The sequence below is a fragment of the Sceloporus occidentalis genome, unplaced genomic scaffold (assembly GCF_023333645.1).
Source record: "Sceloporus occidentalis isolate IW3139 unplaced genomic scaffold, rSceOcc1.0.p SCAF_2, whole genome shotgun sequence".
Classification (NCBI taxonomy): domain Eukaryota; kingdom Metazoa; phylum Chordata; class Lepidosauria; order Squamata; family Phrynosomatidae; genus Sceloporus; species Sceloporus occidentalis.
This window is the reverse complement of record NW_028316982.1, coordinates 88,086,617-88,112,073: the sequence shown is the minus strand read 5'-3', so window position 1 is coordinate 88,112,073 and position 25,457 is coordinate 88,086,617. Positions and strand designations below refer to the sequence as shown.

The window sequence follows — 25,457 nt, the reverse complement described above, 5'->3', positions numbered from 1 at the left end:
CTTTTCTGCATTGACAGTTGTAAAATGTTCTTCTTTAGGTGTGTGAATTTGCCATGCATTTGCCTAATGGAAACGTACCTGATGAGCCGGTGCCTGTTGCTATGCGTCAACAGGTTATTGCTACATGGGTGAAAGCCAAACAATTAGTGCAGCATCAGATTGGAAGATTGTATGGATCTGAGGATGAGGTATGTTCTGACTATGATATAAAGAACCTGAGTATCTGGAAAATAAAAGTCAGGCTTCCATAGTTCTGACTTCAGTAAAGAATATGGTTGCAGCCGTGCATCTTAGGTAACCAAAGCTCTGTAAGATTCTAGTATTGTCTTCTGTTCATCTGGAAAGATTACTCTGCTGCTCATGCCATGTCAATTCTGTTGTCCCTGTTTTGCCTCCCATTAGAGGATTTAGTTGTATTCACATATATCTGTAGTGCTGCTTCCTCTTATTCTGATAAGAGGGGTCTGAACAAGTAGATCTGAAAAAGGTGCTAGATGCTACACACACACACACACACACACACACACACACTATACATAGCTATAAAAGCAGGTGAGTTCCTCGTTATATCTCAGATAGCTTCAACACGGGAACCAGTGAGATTGCCAAAACTCTGCCAGGGTCATCTCAGCAGGACAGAAGTAAGAGGAAGGAATAGTGTTTTAATTGCTTTCCTTACCTCTGATAATATTAAAGTTGTTCTTATAGCTGTCCCTCCATTAAAATTAGTGGAGATGATTGAACAATACCAACTTCCAAGACAGACATAGATTGGGGAGTGGTTTGGAGGCAAGTCTGGGAGCCTCTTGTGGAATGGCCAGTACAGTCAGCCTCCCATATCCATGGATTCTGCATCCACAGATTCAACCATCCATGGCTTGAAAATATTCTGCTTCCCCCCCCCCCCCCGAAAAAAAAAGTTCCAAAAAGCAAACCTTGAATTTGCCATCCTATCTGACAAACATCATTTTGCTATAACATAGTAAATAATGGGACTTGAGGATCCACAGATTTTGGTATCTATGGGATGCCCTGAAACCAAATTCTATGGATACCAAGGGCACACTGTTTGCTAAGATTTCTGCCCCTTCAAGCACAAAGCCTTGAATTATACACCGAGTCATTATCACAAATCACTGTTGTTCTTGAAAAAGACCTGTTAAAAGAATATTGAATTAGCTTTCTGTATTTCCGTGGAAATAAATTCTCTCCTTAACAGGTACAATAAAAAGCATACAGATAAAGTTTTAACGCATTATACTAATGGTACGTTTTGACTGATGGACTTAAACCATCAAACTGGCATGGGATAGAGGAGAACAGATGGCATTATCATCTTTTCCCTTTCAAATGTTCTCTCCCTCTATATTGTCTTTTTAAAGTTGCTGTTAACTGTAGTGCAGCTAGGGCTAGATTTCAGGGTTAAAATTGGGGGCTCCACTGTCAAGACCATGTTGCACCCTGGTCTGGAAAATGACATGGATGTGGCCACTAGGTGGAACTGGAGCAGAGGTTACTACAGTTTAAGTGGCAGGTGCATGAGTCAGCATTTGCTGAGCTGTGCATGATGGGAAGTCTGATGAACATGCACAGTGGATGAAGCCAGCCAACAGTGCATCATGGGTGTTCTGATGCAACAAGCACTGGGTTTCATTAGTGCAAGGCATGGCTGCCACATAATCCCAAGAGAACCAGCTGTATAACAGAGAGGGACAGAATCTCCGTATTTGGTTTGTTATGGTTGATAGTTGGCAAAGCACTTTGTTAGACTGTATAGCTGTGAGTATTCAAGATGGCTGTCTGATACTCTGTATATCTTTCTAAATATTTTGCAACAAAGATTAAACCCTCATTGAGTGAATCTCGCTCTCTTGCAATTCATTCGTCCAATCTAAAGCATCAGCCTGCATGGGAGGATTTTTCCTGTGCGGCTTGGAAGCAGACATTTCACAGAGACCATCTGCTGGACATTTCTGCCTACCTGCATCAACTCTAATTGTGTGGATGCTAGACTTTGTGTGTCTGCATACCCCAACATCCACAGTTTGGGGATGTCCCATGTGACCAAGTAGATGACACAGGCAGTAGCCACAATATCATATCTTAAGAAGCACTGCTGTGGAAAAAAAGAGGTAGTTTATGTGTACTTCTGAGTCTGAGTTTTATCTCTAAAAAAAGAACACAGATGATGGCATTATAACTCTAACTGTAGATGAATCATGTGATGGAGTATTCATTTTTTAAGGTATTTTTACACAGAGAAAATATTTGGAGAAGGAACTAGGCTAGAGATCTGGTTTAAGTAAAGTGTGCAGCAGTAACTCATCCAAATTAGAGTTACACATACAGAATACTATACAGTCAGCCCTCCACATTCATTGGGGTTAGGGGCACAGAACCCCTGCAAAAGTGGGAAAACTGAATAACTCTAGGCCCCCCCAAACCATAGTTCACATACACAAAATGTATCTTTACAGCTTCATCCCAGCATGGATGCCTTTGAGAGGGTGGTGGGATTTGTCACCACCTTCTCTGCTGCCCTATGCCAATTTTAATAGGGACTTACTAGGCTCAATTGCAGTCTCTCAGTCTCGCAAAGCTTCCAGTCCTTATTAAAAAATCTCACAGGGTAGCAGCGGAGGTGGCAGTAAATAATCCATGAATAATCAAATCCGCAAATGTCAAACCCTGCAAAAGCGGAGGGTTGGTGTATAATGTGAAGTAGGTGTCTTTATATATTTAACAGAATTATTTGTTATTTTTTAAAGCCTGAATGTCAGTCTTTCTTCCTATTCAGGGTAGTGACGAAGGATCCAGTCCCATGGCCAAAGTATTTATTGGTTTGGAAATGTACTCTTGTAACGGTTTGGGTCTGATGGACTTTTCACTTCCCAGCTTGTCAAATGTATGTTTATCTCCCTTTTAATTCCACGAATAGGCACTTTTAACAGAATACACATTACATGAAATTTATTTAGATAATGTAGTTCTATATGCATGTGTATGTCATCTAAATAACTGAATTTTGCTGGAGGTTGCTCTGCCTTTTTATGCTGAAACTTTGGAAAGTTAATTTACTGCTTCAGCTGCCATCTGATTAAAGCATTTCAGCTGATTTATCACCTGTCCGTTAACTGATTTATCAAGTAATTTTTATATAATTTAATTGAAAATTATTAATGATATGAAATGAATTTATGTCTATCCTACCTTTCTGAATAATAGAGACAAGCAAGGTTTATAAAACCTAAATTTAAAAAACAAGCATCTAAGCAACAGTGTGAATATAACAAGTTAGTATGCCAGCCAGCTGACACCGTCACACTAAGCAACTGCATTCTCAGCAACCTGAATAAGTGATCTTTTTTTGAAAATTCTATGTTCATTTGGTACCTAAAGGCAGAGGAGAAGGGGTTGGCATTCAGGCATGGTGAGTGCCCTTGTATCCTGTTATGATTCCTTGGCTGCCAGATTTTAAAAGACGATGGGAGAAGATAGAGCCTTTCCTTGTGAGTGAAGCAAATGGGTTCATGTAAAAGCTGTCTTAGACCTTTGATAAAACCAAGAAACCTACATTTTGGTTTGAACCAAAGTAAATAAAAAACCAGTGACATTGGTGCATTAATGCTATTATACTGTAAGCCAAAAAAGCAGTTTTGTACAGACACTCTACTGCACTTTGCATCCTTTTGAATACTCTCTAAACCATACTCTCATCCTGATATCATCAAGACATTTATTGGTATTTGTTTCTAGGAAGGGACACAGCCTAACCTGTGTAGAAATCTCATAACCATGGTCATTTCCTGGCTTTCAAGAAGCAATGGTAGATGGAGAAGGACTCCAAAGCTTGCCCAAGAGGGAGTTCAATCCTACATAGGGCCCAAATATTCCACTTTTATTAAGAGGTGTGGGCTAGCTTTGGGTAGACTTCTAATACAGGTTTATGATCTTTTCATTAGAAACAGATTAATAGTGATTTTCTTCACCAGGTGATCTCATAGAATTGAAAGAGATCACAGGGGTCATTGAGTTCAACTCCCTGCCATACAGGAATCCTAATCAGAGCACCCCCAACAGATGGCCGTCCACGGGTAGTATAGATTTCCATTCTGTGCATATACTGGACCTCTTTTTTTTTTAAAGTAATAAAGCCTATTTGGTGTACTTCTGCATGGCAGGTGGGTTGGACTGGGTGGCCCTTGTGATCTCTTACAATTCCATGATTCTGTTATGGGTTTTTTTAAAGGAGGTTGTTTATTCTGAGAATTTTAAACAAAATACCAAGCAAATGTTTCAGATAGTTTCCCTTGAATCGCCTTATTCACCTAATAATAATAATAATAATATATTATTATTATTATTATTATTATTATTATTATTATATAATACTATAATATTACATATTTTATCAACTTTTTTTTAAAAAAATCACTTCTTCATGTGGTCCCACTTATTTCCTATTTAAAGTTTCAAATGTTTCCAAAGGTGCACAACCCCAGTGCCAGTGCAATTACTGTATTATTCCAAAATTATCTCAGACTAACAGTGCTAAATGCTTATGTTGCGGATTCAGGAAAACATCTTTATCCAACTTTTGTTTGCAGTTAGTGAAAATGGCTTTAGAGTGCAACTGGACAGACTCACTAGTTCAACTTCAAACAATAACCAGGCTTGCACATTTTGCCCAAACCATTCACGACCATGAACTGGCAATGACTTGCTCTCAGAAGGCTTTGGAATTAGGTGATAAAGTGCCAGAAAACATTGAGGCAAAGAAAAAAGGAATGTAAGTAGATGTGTAACTTCTAAATGTTCATGTGTAAGAAATGTTATAAGGATAATTAGAAGTTGCTGAGAAACTGGTGCAAGTATTATGCATTTGGAACAGTCATAGGACTTCATGATCCCTTCCCATAACTAATTTCCCTGTTTCATCTGCACTGCAATGAAGTAATATGTCAACACTGACATATTACTTTACATTTCACAACCCATAACCACGATTTAAAGCTGGTATAGGATGCCAGCTGAGTAAAGACTTTTATTAGACTTAACAACATTGTTTGTGTTTATGTAGTCATTAAATAGAATTTAAAGCATAAAGACTGAATTTATTCTGACTATGGGTTCAAATGCATAATGGGAATGTTCTGTCTTAAGACCTGATAGCCAGTTTTAAGACTTTACTTTTTTAAAAACTATTTGTTCCAGTTCTTGGTGGCTGTTGTTTTGTCTTTCATTTTTTGCAATATTCATTGTTGAATAATAGTTTTTTAAATGAATTTTTTATTCACATCTTTCACAGAAGCTATGTATTTGTGTATATTCAACATTTTGTTTTTGGTGTTGTTTTTTTTCATCTGTGAAAATATTTCAATCCCATTTCCAGATCTAATGAAAGAGAATAAAATCTTACCTTTTAAAATTCATATTTAATGGTTAATGCTAATGCTAATGGGTGAATAAGAATGCTATTTATAAAAATAATTAATTATTCATCTGTACTGAAAGGTCAATATTAGGGGGAGAGGGATGGATGGAATCAGTATCTTCAGAATTTTCTTCCAATGCATAAAATAGAACTTTACTGTCCTCTTGTGGAAATGGTTATTGTTGCATTATACTGATTGTCAGAGGGAAAAGGTAGATTCTTAGCCAAAATACATATGGCAATGTAACTTTCTTGTGGTAAATTTTTAACTGAAAAACAGTCACACAGAGGATGCAGGCTTAAGTAAAAGACTGTCAGGTAGAGAGGAGAAATGTATTCTTGGCCCTTGTTTCATCCATCTGCTTTTCTCCACATAGAAAGGCTACAAAGACCTACATGTCAAATACATTTTGCTCTTGTTCATATTTACTATTTTGACATCTTATTAGGAACAGATTGATTGCTGTCTTTACTTCATGTGTGTTTCTTTTGCCCACATCCAAACATACAGGGTTTTACTCCTGTGTCAAAAATTACTGAATGTGCCTTTTCCTTATTTCCTATTTCTCATTTGTCTGAATTTCTTGTTTGTTTCCTGCAAATGATATTATGGCAAAGCAACTTATGGGATGTTTTTGAAAGCTTCTATTCATTTTTAATGCATTTTTCATACTGTAGCTTACCCAGTGGATTGTGCCCTTTGCATATTGCACTTGCATTCATCCAAACTACTTATTATCTTTATGCTGAATCCTCTAGACCATTATTATAAGGTGAAATTCATTTTCTAAATCTATATTTTTGCCACTGTAATTCAAGCAATGGACTAAAACTCGAGACCAGAGTTCAGTTCCCCACTTGGCCTTGGAAACTCACTGGGTGACCTTGGGCAAGTCATGCACCCTCAGCCCTAGAAAACTGCATAACAGATTTGTGACTTGTGCACAAGAACAACAACAGTTTTAGAACTCAAAGGACTAGGCCAAGTAATGTCACTACACTTGCACGAGTAGTTGTGTCTTTTCAAAGGTCCAAAACCTGCAGAAATAATCCAGTCTGAGCCCACTTTAACTGTCCTGGCTCAGTGCTAGGGAATTTTGGGAATGGTAGTTTTGTGAGGCATTTAGTTTTCTGTATCAGATAGCTCTGGTGCCACAATAAACTACAATTTCCAGGATTCCCTAGCACTGAGCCAGGGCAGTTAAAGCAGTCGCAAACTGGATTATTTCTGCAGTGTGTTTTGGGCCAAAGTGAGTACAGGCAGGAATCTGATATTGCCTTGTACAAGTGATGTTCTTATTCAGAACCAATTCCACACCCCCATTGAGATGGCAATGTTTGGAGCTGCAGGGTGACCTCCTGGCTAGATGCTGTAATTACTTGCTGCACCTGAACTTGGCTGACCACCTCTTTCTTCCTTCTGCATAAAAATATTTGTCTCAGATCCTTTTTAATGCTGTTGGGGTGGAAAGCCTTGCCAATTTTGCCCTACATCTGTCCTGTAGTCTTGCTGGCCAAAATTGGCAAGGCTTTCCACCCCAACAGCATTAAAAAGGATCTGAGACAAATATTTTTATGAACTGTGTAACTGTATACAATAATTTGCATTAAATAAATAAAATATATTGATATTTCTATTTAATGACATTTCTTAAGCTAATTGAGATTGCTTACAGATGGCATGTTTTCATTTTTCTTTTAATGTCAAATCAGTTTGTACTATTCAGAGTAAGGGCTGGTTTTGATATAATGACAAATTCCAACATAACAAGCTTGCATGAGCGGCAGTTTCTCATCCTAATTTACTCTGATGCCAGAGTTAATTCAGCTACAGTTGCCTATTTTGAACTATGACTTGTTTACAAGCAAAAATCAAGCAAAAACCATCCAACTTCTTTGTGACTACACTAGAGGAAGAGAAGGAGGAGTATGTGAATCCAAAGATTATGAAGGATTTTTATTGAAGAAGCAAACTGTATTTCCCATAAATTTTAAACTGGACTTAAGACAAGCAGAACAGAATTATGTGTATCAGTGGTCATTCAGTATAAAATTAGTACACTAAATTGGTGTCAGAGCAGTTCATGAATGATATAACCTTGAAAATATCAATATTTGTTATGGTATTCATGCTAAACCACACATATTTTTGTACAATGTGCAAACTGTTTGCTCTAACACAACAGAAAAAAAAAATAGGCTATCTGAAGAAGTCTATTATTCCCAGACTTCCTTTTAAATAGGATGAGTTGTAGTGTTTCTCATTTTCCCAATCATAGCTTAGGTAGGAGACTGAAATAATACTGCATATCATTCCTGCCTTTCACTACCAACAAAATATAAGCCATGAGCCATGCTTCACCCCACCACTGTAAAATGAGACACCCAACCTCTGTGAACTGTACAACACCAGCACCTTTCATTTATGTTAATTTCCTCCATCATTTATACATTGTTTTAATTGCGTACAATGTTTTACATGCACATTGGCTCCAACCACAAGAAATTGCATGTCTTTGTTATGGCATGGTACAGATTTATAAAATAAATAAATAAATAAATAAACCAAAGTTAGTATTAATCATGATATATCAGAAATAGAATATGCATATGTGCTTCAAACATAAGCTATAAGAGCAGCTTTGGTTAGTATTAACAATGGTTAACATCCATATGTACCTAGTGCAGTATCATGGTTAAAGCAAACCATGAAACAGAAGGGGGCATTCATCCACTGAAAGGGACACAGAGAAGGAAGGAGCTGATAGCTAATGGTATGGTCCTGGTTTAGCCATGTTGAATGGGTTATTTTTAAGCACTACAAATGTGGATTCCATTATTCCTATATGAAGTTGAATACAGTTGCAAGAGTTGAATACAGTATAATGATCCCTATATTCACCAATTAAAGATATGATGGAAATCTCATTTAATTGCACTGCTGATCTTTCAAGCTTCTGCACCCTGTTACTATGTCTCTGTGTGTGTGTGTGTGTGTGTGTGTAAGAGGGTTGAGTACTAAGGCTCCTAATTAGTCCTATTCAACTTCTTTGTCTTTTACACACATACACACACACACACACACACGGAACTGACAAACAAAATAGTAGATATGATGCCTAATTAGCTGATAGAATAAGGTCTTCTTGTTATCTCTATAGAAAGGTATTTTAAAATTATTTGTTATTTTCTGAGTTAGAGAAAGATTTGGCATTGTAAAGCAAGTTCAGACATTCTCATTTATGATCTCACTATTGCTAAATGGAAATAGAAGTACTCTTTGCTGGTAAATGTACTGGACGTTCAGTTTTTGATCTCTGATATTGGATATTCACTGTCAGTGCCTTGGGCTTTTTATACAGGAGTGACTACGCAGCAAGACAAGAAATGCTAAGTATTGCTGCTTGTGTACAAGGGAAGAGTATGATGGAAAATCTGGCTGGCAAAAAACATTTGCGTACTATAGCATCAAAATCCTTTGTGGAAAGTGCAAGGTATGTAGTAAGGATGTAAGAATACCCACAAATGTTCTCATGGTCAATAAAAAGAAAGCATGTCAAAAACTGAAGCATCTCTTTGACAAAATGCAGAACAGCTGCAAAATTCTTGGCAATTCATGACTTTTTTCAATAAATTTGTTTGCACACGGGCTAGAATCTTATTGACCAGTTATGGAACATTACCAAGAGTTACGTGTTAGTGGCTGCTTTTATATTTATGATCCCTATGTATCTCCTCTTTATCAGAATATATAGGGACCATGAAAGTCCCCCAGTCTCCACTTATCAGTGATCAACAGGGATCTGTTCCACAGCCACTCAGAAAGTGACTCACTGACATTCTCACAAGCCCCCATGGATGTGGTTTCTGCTATGAGGGAATTGCCACAGAGACCCTGTTTTTGTCTGTCACAACAGAAGTCACTTGTACAAGGAGGTGGGGATGTTACTTAGCTTCCTGAGTGATCCTGTGAATCACAATGACTGCAGTGGGGATTGAAGGGGGTGTTCAGGGTGGATTCACCGTGATTACATAGCAACATAGTGCATAAGGAATTCTGGTCTTGCTATTTAATGCAAAAAACACCCAAAAAGACAATAACTGACATTTAACAGTTTAAACAGCCAGTAACTGAAATAATCTATTTATATTTCACTCTTAAACAAACTTTGGGAAAATCTAGTTTCTGGAGGAAATGAAATTGCTTTTTACTTACAATAGATGTATGGATACATAGAACTAGCATGTAATAATCAACTAAGGCTGCATTCACACTCACATTTTTGTGCCAAGTAGATCCAGAGAGATTCGATGATGCAACACCGAATCAAAGTTCCCACTGCGTTTACCCCGATAGAATCTTTCTGTGGCAATTTAACCCTGTTGATGTTGACTTTACTATATGAATTGGTTTAAAATGGAGCCGCCATTTTGATCATTCTCGGGGGGGGGGGGTTAAATATCAATCAACTGATGCACATCTACATCACGCTGTTTGGGTTACATTTCCTGGCCTGAAAAACCCCTTGCCAAGAAACACCTGTAGTAACTTCTCCTTTGGAGATTCCACCCTCCCCCATCAGCCTCAGAGGATGACAATGGCAAGCCCCTCTGAGAACCCCTTGCCAAGAAACCCCTATGATAGTGTTACCTTGAGGCCTTGGTTCTTCAGACCCCTAACCCCCACCCCCACTGATTTTTTCATACAAACCTTTGTCACACCAGTGACGCCAGTATTTAAAGTTACTGTCTACTGCAACCATGCAATAGAACAGATGTTCATAAGCTGTCAAAATTTATTTTTTGAAAAAAGTACACTGTCTAATGGGATGTTTCCAGGGGAACCCCCTCCATGGCTATGGCTTTGGTTGACAAGGAGAGAGCAAAGGGGTGGGCATGATGTGCTCCCTGCATATTAACTCCTCCTTTCTTGTCCTTTGAATTGAATCAACAGCAAGCTTCCATTTGCAGCTGGTAAAAAATGACCAGTTCTTTTGAAAAGACACACTAAAAACCCAGTCTCCAAAAGAACTGGGTTAAGCGGGATTTGTGCCACCCACCCTCCCAGAATTCGGGTTGGGAAAAACCGGCACACGTGTGAATGATCCCCTTTTAAACCAGTTTGCAAACTGGTATATAACATAGTGTGAACAGCCCCTAAATATGTGAGATTCCAAAATACTATGGGTACATGGTTTGAATAACTGTATGTAAAATTGGTGTAAGATAGTACTAGGATAACTTTTTTATTTTAGAAAGTTGACTGAAAATTGATACGAAAGACTTTGTGTCAAAAAATCTTTGAATTGCTGTTGTAACCTACTACAAGAGAAAAATCATGATATGTTTGACACAAAATGTAGGTCATTTCACAACTTCCAACCTTTAGGGAAACATCTGGATACATACTGTAGCATTATTTTTTCACATTGTATTAACTGGATGGAAAACTGCTATGAAGTAGTGACCAGATAGCTTGTGGTGCCTAGAAATATAATTATGGGTATATAGGATATTTTGTATGGGAAATCTAAAGGAGAAGTATGAACTGATTACCAGTTACGATGAATTTGTCCTTCTTGTAACAGAATGGGTTGTATTTTCAAAGTGATTAGTGAAATGAGAATATGTAGAAATTGAGAACTGCTGCTGGCAAATAGTGAAATGAAAGACACAAATCACACACTGAAAAATGAATCATCATCATCATGATGACTGAGTATATTGTCATTTTAAAAAACTTGCGGTTGTTTATTGATTGGAACAACAGCATATCTACAAATATCATATTTAACCTTTTGAATAATATTGTCAATATTGGAAAGAGAAAATTAATGTATAATTGTTACCATGTGGAACTGTAATCATACTATTTTTAAAATGTGATGATAGGAAATTATTTTTAAATCTATTTAGTAATTCTAACTTCCCTTCATTCATATTTGCACCTTTTCCCCCTTTAGGATTATAAAAAAGGGTATTTTTTTAATGCTTACTAGAATAGGGACAATTTTGGCATAGGATTAAATAATTTACATTTTTTAAAAAAAACTCTTCTGTAATGGAATGGATGCTCCAAGAATACTGGAATTGTTTCACTGCTCCATTAGGCACATGGTTTTTTTGAGTTGTATTTAAGGTTGTTTTTTACCTTCCTAGGTATGCAGGAGAAGCCGGTGATGTTGATCTTGCTCTGATAGCAGCCAGACACTTCTGGAATGCTTGCTTGCCTTTCATTGGTTCCTCAGCAGACAGGCAACAGCTCAAAATGCCCACTGAAGTAATTCTTAAAAGTATAATTAAAGCATCAGAAGCCAAAAATAAGCAGGTAATACCTTTTATTCTGTGGCATCCGGGCAACTTTTATCTTCAAAATTAGTAGCCAGGAGACCTAATATTGTCTGCTTAATTCATATATGCCTGTGAAATTTGCAAAGAAAACAGTAATGTGATGGATAGTTTTTAAAAAAAATAATAATACTGTGGCTTTCCATCTCTCTGTCCTCTTGGCTCAGTAGCAGGGCTGATTTGATTAAAATCATATGGATGTAAACCAGGATTTAAATAGCTTTTCTGAAGAACTCGATTTTATTGATGTAAATCCGTTTAAATCACTAATGTGAAAGATTCTATTCGAATAACTTTAGGTTTTGGAGACATATATTGCAGACCCAGAATTATAAAGCTCATGTAAGCAGAGGAAGCCAAGGCAGATATGTTATAGGTCTGGAGGCAAAAGTCCTCAACTTTATTGTATGTAGTTGCTTAATGTTGACTTGGCATGATGTAAAGACCAAAAATCGGATAATCTTCATCCAGCCAATTTGCCAGTGGGCAACTATAGAGTGACAGCTGCAGTATCCATTTAGACATGTGCAGTGTTCTTGCTACAAGTGCGTGCGGGATTGACCACAAGCTCCCAAGCTAGTCTTGGCTCTGGTTGTCCCCAAAATTCCTTAAGGAGACCCATGTGAAGGTGTTCTGGATCCCTCCCCTGTTTTTGCCTGGTTTTAATGGGACCCCTTGAGACTACCTTTTCTGCCTAATAAACTCACCCTGTTGATTTGAATTCTTCCTCTTTACCAATGCAACAACAAGACCTTGCTGGGATTCCACTGGCACTTTCTGCCTCTGATGCTGCAGAGACACTTCCCTCTCTTTCCTAACCCTGGGAAAGAGCCAGTCCGAGCCAAGGCATATTAAAAGGAGTGTGAGAGAGTACTTTTAAATAAAAGACTTTATTTTAAGTAAGGAATTTCCATAGCAAAATGATATCTCTTACTTAAAGGACATCTTTCCTTCAGGCACAGATTACTAATTACAATTTACAGACCGATTAGATAATTTCAGCTAAATCAGAGAATTTTTTTTAAACCTTGACACGGCTAGCTAATACATTTTCCCAGGGGCTTCTAACAAAGGAACACCTGGAGCCAAGAGCTCTGGTTTAGGAAGGCTGGCAGAGGCTGAACAAGGAAGTCCAAACTCCCAGCTTTCCAGGTAGCAAGGACTGCAAATCCCATTTGATCTGTGAGTAGAATTACAGTAGGAGGGTGCATTCACTAGTTGACTCAGGCTTTTTAAATTATTTCCCCTGATTTGGCTGAAATGATCTAATCTATTTGTATGATCTAATCTAAAATTATCTAATGTATTACATTCAGATTCTTCCTCCTTGTTCAGATCTACTCCATCTTACCAAATTCTCTATTTATCCATCTTTTTCTATATTTGCACTTAGAGAGAGGTTAAGAGAGCAAGAGTGAGTATGTGCTTCATGTACATCACCTGCAGAGTAGGATTGATGGGTTATCTCCCAACTTCATCAACTGCTGTTAACATATTCATAGAATACAATGAAAAGTTGTGCAACTAGTATTCATTATGATATATTTTGCTTTAGCTCTGTTCTTAATAATTATTTTAAGACATTTTAAAAATCTGATTTATATTTCAAAAACTTATTTCAGTTTTTAAACATCTAAAATTTTGTATTTGTTTCTAAAATCACTGATTTGTATCAGCCTTCAACAAGGCACCAAACTTGCTTATCTATTCACTACTTTCTGCCATGTGAGTGTAGCTGCTCCTGTTCCAATTCATTCTTTACAGATCCTTCATTTCAGAAAAGTTTTTTTTGTCAAAGCTGTATTAATGATAGTCAAAATGTTTCTGTACTCCTCCCTTCTCCACTACCCAATATCTCATCATTTAGGAAACAGAACACATGCTACATTTACATCAATGGTCTACAATAGATTTTCAAAGCAGCAGTTTGTCTGATGGGCATTTTTCCCCAGGTAACTTTGTATCATTTGTTTATAATAAGTTCTTTTATTTTTAATCAGGTGAATGGACTGGTTTGCAATATTTAAATTTTATTTTAATATCTTTCAAAGGTAGTGATGAAGACTTGACTGTAAGGACTTTCTTATATGTATTATTGTTCCAAATCTATGCTGACAAAAATGATTGGGAAGGAGGCCTCAAAGTGTTAGATGAAGCCGTTCAGAGTCTTCCTAGAACAAAGCACAGACTGTAAGTTCTTTGGCATATTCTTATGATTTTTAAAAATATATATAGAATATCATTGCTACTGGAAGTAAATGAGCATCAATGGTAGTATCACATGATTGGCAGGAAAAGACAATGGGGAACTAGCTAGTCTTTGGAGTGTTTCTCATATGTTTGTCTTAGATCTGTGTACACCAGCCTTTCTGCTTCTGTACTACCTATTTAGGTAATTTCTTCTAATAAGGTTATAATGAATAAACGTTTCAAAACAACATAATAACTGGGAACAACTATATATATTTGTATATGTATGTATGGAAAAGTTACATATTTGAAATATAACTCCCAGAATCTCCCAGCTATCATGACCCTGGAAAATTCTGTAGTTCAACAAGTAACTTTTCCAGATTCCAGAATGCTATATACATAGCATTCCCATTCTTTGTTCATTAAAGGTATCTGGTCTGATGTGTAATGTTCAGTGTCTCCTGTAGCAGCAATGGGTGTGGTGTGTGACAAGCTGAAGATGCACAGCATGCTGCAAAGTGTGCCTGAGGAGTTTATGCACTACTTAATACAGCTGTTTTTGGATGTACCTACTCCAGCTACTTCTGCAGGGCAGCAAAGGCAGAGCCAGGCAGATAAAGGGGGGGGGGGGGGGAATAATGAAGACCACACAAAGGATAGAACTTAACGTAAGACCAGGAAATTCAGCAATGTAGTATGAAGGAACAGAGAATACATTGGATTTGAACAACAAAGATTTAACACATTTGTCTGAAATAATAAGAGAAATTATATTGAGTTTAATGACTCCTACTAAATGTAGGGGATGCAATGAATCTGGTAATGACAAACAAATGAATTTAAAAGTGCAAACAATAAAACAATTTAATGAATTGGAAAGTACAAGGCATATGAATTTGAATCTATATGTTAAAAACAAATACAATAGATTTAAATAATAACGTGTAGCAAGGCATAATAAAATATGTGACTAACAAACATGATGTCAGGGGCATTGAAATAGGAGGTAGAGTAATGGTATAACAAGGTGAAAGAGTGATTTTGGATAATGGGGGCAGGGAGAGATAGGTACAGGAGAGGAGAAAAAACCAAAAAAGCATTTAAGAAATCTAAGCATACAGAGGATTCTGAAATGGAGGTAGATTAAGTGTTTTGGCAAGAAGAGATGATGGATGAAATAGCCCATGAGACTGTTTATGACTTTTTAGAACAGGAAGATGATAAGGAAATGGACTCAGACTGTTTAACCCTGAAAATTTCAATAATTTATTGAGAGGGTGTTAAGAACGTTAGGTTTAGAGAAGATAGGAGTCACATACATACTAAGAAGGAGAATGTTAAACAAATAAAGGTGGCATCTGTAATTAGGAGGCAGGTGGCTCAAGGAGTAAAGACAACATTGCCTGAACTATTGAAGGAGTTGGTTCAAACAGAGTGAAGTGCTCCTTTAAATACTAAATGTTTGCTAGGATACTCAGGTTATATTCCTTCAGAAGAGAATATATAGAGTTCTTAAAAGTTCCCCCAGTGGATGGGTCTACAGCAGCCCTTGTTTCCAGGGCAATAGTCCTGTGGGAAGGGGACACGTGGATGAACAACAAGTGGATAATGCACTGCATAAAGCTCATGAGGCTTTTGCATTGGCCAGAAGACCACTAGTGGCAGCATCCTTGTTCTGTAGGTCAGTGATTTTGTAGATGCAAGAGTTAGGAAGATATTGGAATATATTGCTGATGCTGGCCATGATGCAGTAGCATTTTCAGTTCAAGGGACTAATGCAATGGCAGTAGCTAGATGCTCTTTACGGTTACATCACTGGGAGGCATAACAGAATTCAAGGAACAATTTAGCTTATGCACCATTTAAGAGTGAATTACTGTTGGGGGAGAGGAGAAGTCCTACAGAAAGTTCTGATGGAAATTGTTCATAAGAAGCAAGTCATTCCAACTATTCAAAAAAGGAAGTTTGATAAGAAGCCCTTTCTGGGAGGTTACTCTTTCTTTTGAGGAGGAAGAGGAGTTGGTAGATCAACTGTTTTCAGGTGGCAGAGACAACAGTGACACAGATCAAGGGATCATCTTGATAGACAACGGTCATATGCAAAACAACATCAAAATAGAGAAAGTGAATATACCCAGAAAAGGGGTAGGTCTCAATATTTTGACACTCGGTGAAGACTTCTGCTTTTCAGGGTCTTGTGGCTCAAGGCTACAAAATAAAATTTGGCCAAAAATAGAGAAGCAGATATGTTTCCTCACCAGTGCCAAAGTTAACTGATAGATGAATAAACAGTTTGTGTGTGTCAGTAACAGCAGCATTAAAATATAACTTCAGCTTGATACCTGTATATTAAATCTGATCTTGACCGTGTAAAATTCTTTTCCATAGTCCAATTTTTAAACAAATGGTAATGGTAAAGGCAAGACTTGGGCGTAACTATATAATGGAAATACAGAAATTCAGAGATGAAAGTGAAGACTACTTGTCAGATATGTGGCATCGTTTGGCATCGGTGTCCCCAGATGTTATGGGACAGTTAACCTGTTACCAAAATGCAATTGAGGTTTTACAGGTATGCATCTTCCCACTTTTTGAACATAATGTTACTAGTGTAACTTTCTAAATTTCTTTCTTTGTCCGGAGAGAGGGATGATAATCTATGCCCAAGGAATCACCACTTCCTAACCTTTGCCAGCTGAAGTGGACAGCCATTGATTACATATGTGGCATTTTACCTTTCCCTCCAACTCACCTAATAACCTATTATTGTCTTTGTACAGAAAAAAGAATTTGAATTAAAGAAAGTTGATAACATGCTAGGGTTTGCCGAATGGCTATATTGCAACCAATTTCCTCTTAGTGAAGCTATTAAACACCTGGACTGGGCAATAACTATATTGTTGTATCTCAAACCTATCCGAAAAAGCCCTGAGGATGAAGGTACATAATTCTAAAAAAGGTCTTAAATCAGTTACTGCCATATTTCTTTTTCATTGCATATTCTGTTATTTTTGTGACAAGAATATATTATAACTTTTGTTTCTTCCTATATTTCACCTGTTACCTATATTTTTCTTTATTTCCATTTGAATAGGGGAGGGAATCATCTGTGCCACCAGATGTTGTGGGACTGCAACTCCCAGCAGTCTGAGCCAGCATAACCAATATTGAGCAATTATGGAGTTGCAGTGTGTGAACATTAGGATGGCTACATGATTCCCAATTCTGTAGTTCAGCAATCGTTCTTCATATTCAGTTTTAGTATTTGCTCTGTCATCCTTTTGGTCTGTTGCAGCAGGATTGTTACTTTTTAAATGAAGAAAAACAGCAAACAAAAATGCTATCATTTTTACTTGTTATTATCATTATTTTTAAATTTTGTATTTCCAGAGGAAAACTATGCTGAAAAAGAACAGAAAGAAAGGGATTAATTCATGTTATAATAAATTATTAATATAACTAATATGTCCACAGTACTTACTGTAATATTTTGTATATCACTGCAATTTTTCTGCAACACCGATTATTGATTGTTACTTCTGACTATAGATACAAGAGGCCAAATTATGATCAGAGATTTAAGAAACATAAAGCAATTAGAAGCTTTGGTTAGAGCTCATACTATAATGGCAGTAATTTCTGGACACAATTCCCCTTCTCATGAGCAGCACTGTTTGATGGCATATGCTTTCGTGATGCGCATGTGGCAGGTGAGAAGCTTAACAAATGTGTGGCAGATTGTTCAATGCACTGCGAAATGTTCTGTTAGAGGTACTGTGTGTGAAATGTTCTGTAAACTGTTACTTGAACTGATAGCATTCAGTAATCACATAGATAATTTGAAAAGGATTATAATTACTGTATAGTTTTTGAGAAACATGTATGTTAAATGTGTATAATTATTTGGTGGACCTGAACATAAATGTTCTTTACATTCATACAGAAATCAGAATGTTATTTTTCAAAAATAAACAGACTCCATATTTAGAGGTTTGTAGGATTCATAATAGTATTAGTCTGAGCAGGAATTATATAAATGTTGAAATTTACATAGTCCCTCAAATTGGGTCATATTTGTAATATATATTTCCTCAAACTAGTAATGTATAACAATACTAGTATTTAATTAAAAAATTAACCATACTGAGTTGCTTTGTTAATTTTGATAAATATAGCTATAGCTGTGATCATTTTAATGGTTTACCTTGGTCTGAAACACACTGCAGAAATAATCTAGTCAGAGACCACTTTAACTGCCTTGGCTCAATGATAGGGTATTCTGGGAACTGTAGTTTTGTGAGACATTTAGCCTTCTCTGTCAGAGAGCTCTGTTGCCATAATAAACTATAATTCCCAGGATTCCCTAGCATTGAACTAGGGCAATTAAAGTGGTCCCAACCTGGATTATTTCTGCAGTATTTTTGTACCATTGTCAACAATGTTTTCAAACATATCGTAGAAAATTTTCAATTAAACATTGTACCATTTTGATCATATTTCATCCCCATCGGTTATCCCACTGTGCTAATAAGGCATAGGCTAGATTAGAATTTTATCTGCCACTGCCTGAGTTCAGTATTTCAGAGAGCATTACCTGAACGACACCAAAGGAGATTTGAGTTAAACGAATTCAAAGGTGGTTACTACTCTCTCCTGAAGTCCAACATGCTATGAGACAGATACATCTCCCAAAATGATGCAGTACCAATTCCCCCTTTTCCAGAACCTCTCAAATGTCCTAACATTTGTACTCCTCAACAACAGCAGCAGCAGTTGTTTTATAAGTTGGTCAGAAATTTTTGCTTTATTGGCTAATAATTTTTAGGGGTATAGAAAAGTTTATAGTAAATTTGTCAATTAACAAGCTTTTCAAAGTTTAAAAGAGTAGAAAACATACACAATTCAAAGGAAAACGTTTCTACTAGGAAATATTTTTAATTACACAAGTGATTATTCACTTGATTCTTTTTTCATCATATAGTACCATATACAGTGGGCCCTTTGTATCTGCTAGGTTTGATTCCAGGACTCCCCATGGATACCCAAAACCATGGATGCTCAAGACTAATTATATACACAGGCACAGTAAAATGGTGTCCCTTATATAAAATGGTGAAATCAAGGTTTACTTTTTGGATTTTTAACAAAAACATTTTCAAGCCTGGATGGTTGAATCTGTGAATACATAATCTGTGGATACAGAGGGCCAACTAATGCAGAATACTGTTGTACAACTTCAGTTGTTTGAAAGAATTTGATGGTTAGATTGGGTTGCATCCAAAATTAATTTTAAATAAGAATCGTCAAAGAAGGAAAGATTCCCATTCCGTTTTTCCAGGAACCAGCTGTACTGTCTGGAATCCTTTCTAGATGGTGCAGGTAAGGATTCCAAACAATGTAGTACCGAATTGGGGAAACAAATGGGAAGGATGGATCATATCAAATCTGGCTCATTTCTCAATGTCAGTTAATATAACATAGAGATGTTCACATAAATAAACTTTATCTTTCCAGAACTATCAAACTACATTGTTCAGGAGGCTGTTCCAGGGGTGACAAGGACAAGAAAATTTTCCTTTTGTGAACATTCATTAGTTAACTTATCTAATGATCTAAGCTATTAATGTTTCTGCCTAAGGTTTTTTGGTTTTGTTTTTTGGTTTTGTTTTTGTAAATGTAAAGGAAATTACTACCCTCCTTGTCTTATTTGTTGACAATTTGTCCAGAAAAAGAATAATATTGATGAATTTTACATTCTGCCCCTCTCAAAATCAAAACAAAACATGACACAATTATGATTATTTTATTTTCAGATATCACTGACAACAGCAGGATCTATTTTAAAAGCATCGGCCAAAGTTTCACCAACTCCAACTGGTAGTCCAAAATCAAAAGGAAAGAAAGAGGCAAAAGTAAGACAGTCCTTCATATATAAAAATATACCTTCTCCACAACCATCACAAGTGGTATTCATTTGAATGGTTCTTCTTGTAATAAATTATCCAAGTTATTTATGTTATCAAGTAAACATTTCTTGAATCTTTCTGATCTAGAGGTAGAATCATAGAATCATAGATTAATAGCGTTGGAAGAGACCACAAGGGCCATCCAGTTCAACCCCCTGCCATGCAGGAAATCTCAATCAAATCATCCCCAACAGATGGCCATCCAGCCTCTATTTAAAGACCTCTAAAGAAGGAGACTCCACTACACTCTAAGGGAGTTTGTTCCACTGTCAGCCCTTACTGTCAGGAAGTTCCTCCTAATGTTGAGGTGGAATCTCTTTTCCTGTAGCTTGCATCCATTGCTCCGGGTCTTAGTCTCTGGAGCAGCAGAAAACAAGCTCACTCCCTCCTCAATATGACATCCCTTCAAATATTTAAACAGGGCTATCATATCACCTCTTACCCTTCTCTTCTCCAGGCTAAACATCCCAGCTCCCTAAGTCATTCCTCATAGGGCATGGTTTCCAGACCCTTCATCAATTTAGTCACCCTCCTTTGGACACGCTCCAGTTTCTCAAGATCCTTTTTAAATTGTGGTGCCCAGAACTGGTAGAAAATGCTTGCCCTCTAGTTCAAATTAGTTCCACTCAGCAATGCCAGTGGCCAGGGCTAATGGAGTTTATAATCTAACATTTGGAGAATCACACATTTCCCATGTCTGCTATCTTTCTCTTTGAACCTGGATTACATTTATGCATCCTGGTGCAATACTTTCTACATGGAAATAGATTAGAGGCAACAAAAATTGTTCCTCTGTGCTCCCATAAAGCAATGTGCCATGTTAAAAATATGATTAATTATCATCTTTGATCATCATCACCCCTTTGAGGAATAAAAGATTGTCACTCAGCTTGGCTCTTCCAGTGCTACCATTCTTCTTCGCCTTTTCCTTGCTCCCCCCAGGTCACAATATCTAGTGAAGAAATACAACAGCAAGGAAGATCCTGATCATATGGATAAAGGAGTATACCTTACTTTCTGCCTGGGAACACTGCAAAATTATGAGCCTAAGCAGCCTTTCCTACAAATAAGATGTAGTGAAAACCATGGCTTAATTTAAGTTGCTAGTCCCTGCCAGAGTAGACCCATTGAATCAATTGCTGAATAGCACGTTAGCATGTATATACATCCCACCGATTCAATAGGTCTGCTGTAGGTGAAACAAGAAGTTGGATGTAGACCAGTGAAGCTTACTTAAAGACTTGACGGCACATAACAAACAGCAAAGATGCCAGCCACAGATGCTGGCGAAGTGTCAGGAAGAAACTCTGCTAGAACATGGCCACATAGCCCGGAAAACCCACAAAAAACTAACGATAACAGGATTTGCTTTTGTCCCCTACCTTTCTCTTTGCTGATTGCCTGGTAGACCATCAAAACACTATATACTCAATCCCCCAATGATCTGGAGTTCTATCAGATCTTCTGGGGAAATTTTTACATTTCAGACATAGAGGAATAAATATGTGTAAATGTATAATATAGAATTTTGTATTAAACAATATGTAGCAATTTACTGTACACTTAAACACTTACCAATATGTCATTTACCCTTTTTTCCTTTCTTCAGAAGCCTGGTGCTGGTAAGGGTTCACCAACATCCCCTCCTAAAAAAGATAAATCTTCAAAAGAGACCAAACAGGTATTTTTAATCCAAAATTTTTATTTATTCAATACAAATGAAATAAAACATTCCTTCAAACAAAAGTCTGATTTATAGGTACACCCAGTTAATAAAGAGAGATGTATCCCAATGATCTAGAGTTTTGTTACGCTCAATGGGAAAATAATGTAGTTTTGAATGGGGGGGGGGGAGAGAGAGAGAGAGAGAGAATAATATAGAACATTTTGGGGGGATACAGATAGCCCAAAAGGGGCGGCTTAAAGCTGCTTCTTTTAGGCTGGATCAGGGCCAGAGCAAACAGATGTGAAGCCCCAATCCAGCCAGGTTCCACCCCAAAAAGGAGCTGATAAGATCTGCTCTTTTTGGGGGTGAAAAAAAGCCACCCTCTTCCCCCATAGAACCAGCTTTTCCTCTGCAAAAGTTGACTGGTGAAAGTGGTGTCTAAGCACCATGCCCCAAACAGAAGAGAAGCCAGCTGGGGTATAGTCACCGGCCCAGCTTCCATCCCACATGGAGGCATGATGCATCTCAATGCCACAGCACATAGCGAACTCAAACTAGCTGGCTGTTCAGCCCCTGTATCTACCACTGTTCTACTCTATAGTACATACATACCAATTCTTTTTTTACCCTTCCTTTTTTCTAAAGACTTCACCAACGAGCCCTCCTAAAAAAGATAAGACCTCGAAATCCTCAAATCCAGAGAAATCTAGACGGAAAGGCCCAACTGAAGCCTTACCAGCAAGTGTGGAAGAATGGGCTAGTTACGAATGTCCTGAAGAAGTTAGAGAGGCCTTCAGACAGGGCTCAGATGGCTGTGCTGTGAACAGGGAAACCATTTTAGCACCTGTAAGTAACATTAAAATGGCTTCAGGAGGTTTTATTTTGGGCAGTGCATGATTTCCTTTATATAGAAGGACAGACTTATTATGGTAAAATGTTATGTAGGAGATGAGCAAACTCTATAAGCAATACTATCCTCAATTTGGCTACAGTATTTTTCAGCTTACTTGTACCAAAGTTCATAGAAGAAGTTCTTGGAATAGTAGTCCCCAAACTGAATACCATCCCCTTTCCTCTTTGGTGACAATCCTAATGCCCCCAAATACCTTTCCATTTTAGGTCAACCCTAAGGTGAACCTATCATGGTTTTCTGGGGATGAGAATGTGACTCACCCAAGGTCACCCAATGGGTTCCATGGTTGACCAAGGATTCAAACCTTGGTCTCCAGATTCATAGTTCAGTTCTCAAACACCATCTGATTAACTATCTGTAAGCCACTCTGAGAGCCCTTAGGGCTGAAGAGCGAGGTATAAATACCGTAAGTAAATAAATAAATAATAAATAAACCACTGCGCCATGCTTTGTCTCAGTTTTTTGTACCACTGGAGAAAATTACTTCAATGGATCTTTCCTGGGGAACTGTGAAAAAAGAACTGTAATAGAATTATTTCCATTTGTCCAATGTTTACTTTTCCCTTAATTTTCAGACACGCACTTTATATTACCTAGACCTTTTAGTTAAGGAGCTACAGACAATTTTGTGTACTCACTTGACTCTTCCGGTTCTTCATCTGGCTGAGATCATTGCTCGTGATGTTGCAGAAAGCAGAAGTCTGTCAGATCTCTACCATCTTCGGTTTGTATTCATTATACTGAAGCTATTGTAAAATATTTACATTCTCTGAGAGTTGGTCAGGACTCAAGAAACATCCAAAGTATGCGTTGCAGAAAAGGTTGGTCAGTTTGTATGATTCAGGACAAGTAAGGCAATGTGGTGTAGATTTAATTTATCATGCTGTCTTCTAGCTCCACCCTCAGTTCTCTCTTTGCCTTGCTTTGTCTTGTATAAGAGAAGATCTCTTTTGAGTCTCTGTTCTCAATATCTATCTACTGTCATTCACGACTTCTATTTCACCATACACACACACACACACACACCGTATTTTGTGGCATATAAGACGACTGGCTGTATAAGATGACCCCCAACTTTTCCAGTTAAAATATAGAGTTTGGGATATACTTGCCGTATAAGACTACCCCTCATCCAACGCACACCAAATAAAAATTTAAAAAAACATCAGATTTGATTTCAATATGGTAATTTTAATTCAGAGGCTTATGACATGCAGATATTTAGCAGGAACCTGCCTGGATTGGTCAGCTCTCCCTGCCTGCCCAGCCCTCCCTGTCTCCAAGACTTATCAGAGCGGTATTGCAAACGCGGCTCTTTTTTTCCATACCCCAACTTCAGTTATATATGCCGCCCTTCAGTTACATATGCGGCAACTGCAGATTCTCCAGTCTGGCTCGGAAGTTTCAGCACCTGCCCTATAAGATGACACCTGGCGTATAAGACGACCCCCGACTTTTGAGAAGATTTTCCTGGGTTAAAAAGTAGTCTTATACGCCAGAAACTACAGTGTGTGTGTGTGTGTGTGTGTGTAATCTTACTTTTTATCTGTCCTCACTTCCCCGTGCCTTCATAGCACTGGGCAGAGGGGTAAAAAAAAAACTTCAGCTGCAGAGATAAGCCTACCACATAGGAAAACAGAGGTGGAAGAGATCACAAGTGCCTTAAACCAGTTTGTCTCACCAAGCATTCTCAAGGTACATTTGCCTAATGACAAATAGTCCATACCAATCATCCATCAAGCTCCCAGACAAATTACCAAGTATACTTATTGCCAATCCTGGTAGTGCCATAGGAGTCATTTCTTCTAGACCTCTACAGTTCAGCAGTCCTCCAACTTCAGATGACAACTTTACAGCACCTCAGTGCTGTTACACTTTGGTGTTTCAACTATCTGGGGCCCTAGACTAGTTCCACATTCCTTCTCTGTCCCTCCCAAGCTGATCATTCAGGGATGCAACCATTTTAGAGCAAAGTTAATTCAGCTAAACTGTTTTCACTTTCAAGAAGATGCTGACTGACTTACTACAGAAAGTCTGCAGCACATATTCCTTCTATTTCTGTCAGCTCTGCCATGGGTCCTAAGGATCTCAGGATATGTTAGAACAATATCACATGACCTTGCTCTCCTGGGAGGTGGAAAGAAGCCAATCAACACTTCAAGATACCTCCCATACACCTCTCCAGAAAATATCTTTATTGTAATTATCAACATCACTTTTCCTTCCCTGGTCTTCGTAAACGTATTTTTGCTCTTAGCTGTGATGTGCTAGCTCATTCCCTTTTATCCTTTATAATATGTTAAAGCAGTGCTTCTTTAGCTGTCTGATGTGTGAGATTGACTGGGTGTTTTCCCCAAAGTATCAGGGGCCAGTACTATGTTTGTGATAATTCACTACAAGTACTTTTTTTCTTTCCTTGAAACTCACTCCAGACCAGCAGTCAGTAACTGATAGACTAGCACCATACACAGGCCACCACTTTGAGCAGTACTAGTGTTAAAGCATTTTCCACAGATTATTGTTTTGGGCCAGTGAAGCATTCCTACAAGATTAAAGAGGATTGGAAGAACTATTTGTGATTCCCCTTTTTAAGGGGAAGATTGGGTACTGTCTGCACTGACCAGGGTACCCTGGGTTTGATGCTGAACAGGCTGGATGTCATCTGGTCTGTTCATGCCAGACTCAGGAATTGGGCCCTGCATCATCTAGACTCCCTGTTGGCAAATGGGGTGGGGGTGGGGTGGTTTATTTGGCCTGTGTAGGCAGGGCCTAGGTTTTGCCCTTCTTCAGCATAGGACAGTTGTTCCCTTTCTTTCTTTAAAATCTGAAATGTTTGTGCATGTGTACATAATACACCTCTCCCTCCACATTCTCTGGGTTTAGGAGCATAGGACCCCTATGAAAGTGAACCCCTCACAAATAAACAGTATATTTTTA

The 25,457-nt window shown here is 37.8% G+C and overlaps 1 protein-coding gene across 2 annotated transcripts in view; it reads left to right on the top strand.

The window, feature by feature from the left end:
* CFAP46 (cilia and flagella associated protein 46) overlaps nt 1-25,457 on the top strand; it is a 131,864-nt gene that overhangs the window by 63,003 nt on the left and 43,404 nt on the right. For both annotated transcript variants that reach the window (XM_089510221.1, XM_089510220.1), the window contains exons 21-34: nt 39-188; nt 2,798-2,905; nt 4,608-4,789; nt 8,797-8,928; nt 11,594-11,762; nt 13,650-13,734; nt 13,834-13,972; nt 16,364-16,547; nt 16,756-16,915; nt 17,525-17,685; nt 19,789-19,887; nt 21,551-21,622; nt 22,253-22,453; nt 23,096-23,244. In XM_089510221.1, the coding sequence (XP_089366347.1) occupies nt 39-188; nt 2,798-2,905; nt 4,608-4,789; nt 8,797-8,928; nt 11,594-11,762; nt 13,650-13,734; nt 13,834-13,972; nt 16,364-16,547; nt 16,756-16,915; nt 17,525-17,685; nt 19,789-19,887; nt 21,551-21,622; nt 22,253-22,453; nt 23,096-23,244 (1,991 nt within the window). The remainder of the gene's footprint in view (nt 1-38; nt 189-2,797; nt 2,906-4,607; nt 4,790-8,796; nt 8,929-11,593; nt 11,763-13,649; nt 13,735-13,833; nt 13,973-16,363; nt 16,548-16,755; nt 16,916-17,524; nt 17,686-19,788; nt 19,888-21,550; nt 21,623-22,252; nt 22,454-23,095; nt 23,245-25,457) is intronic.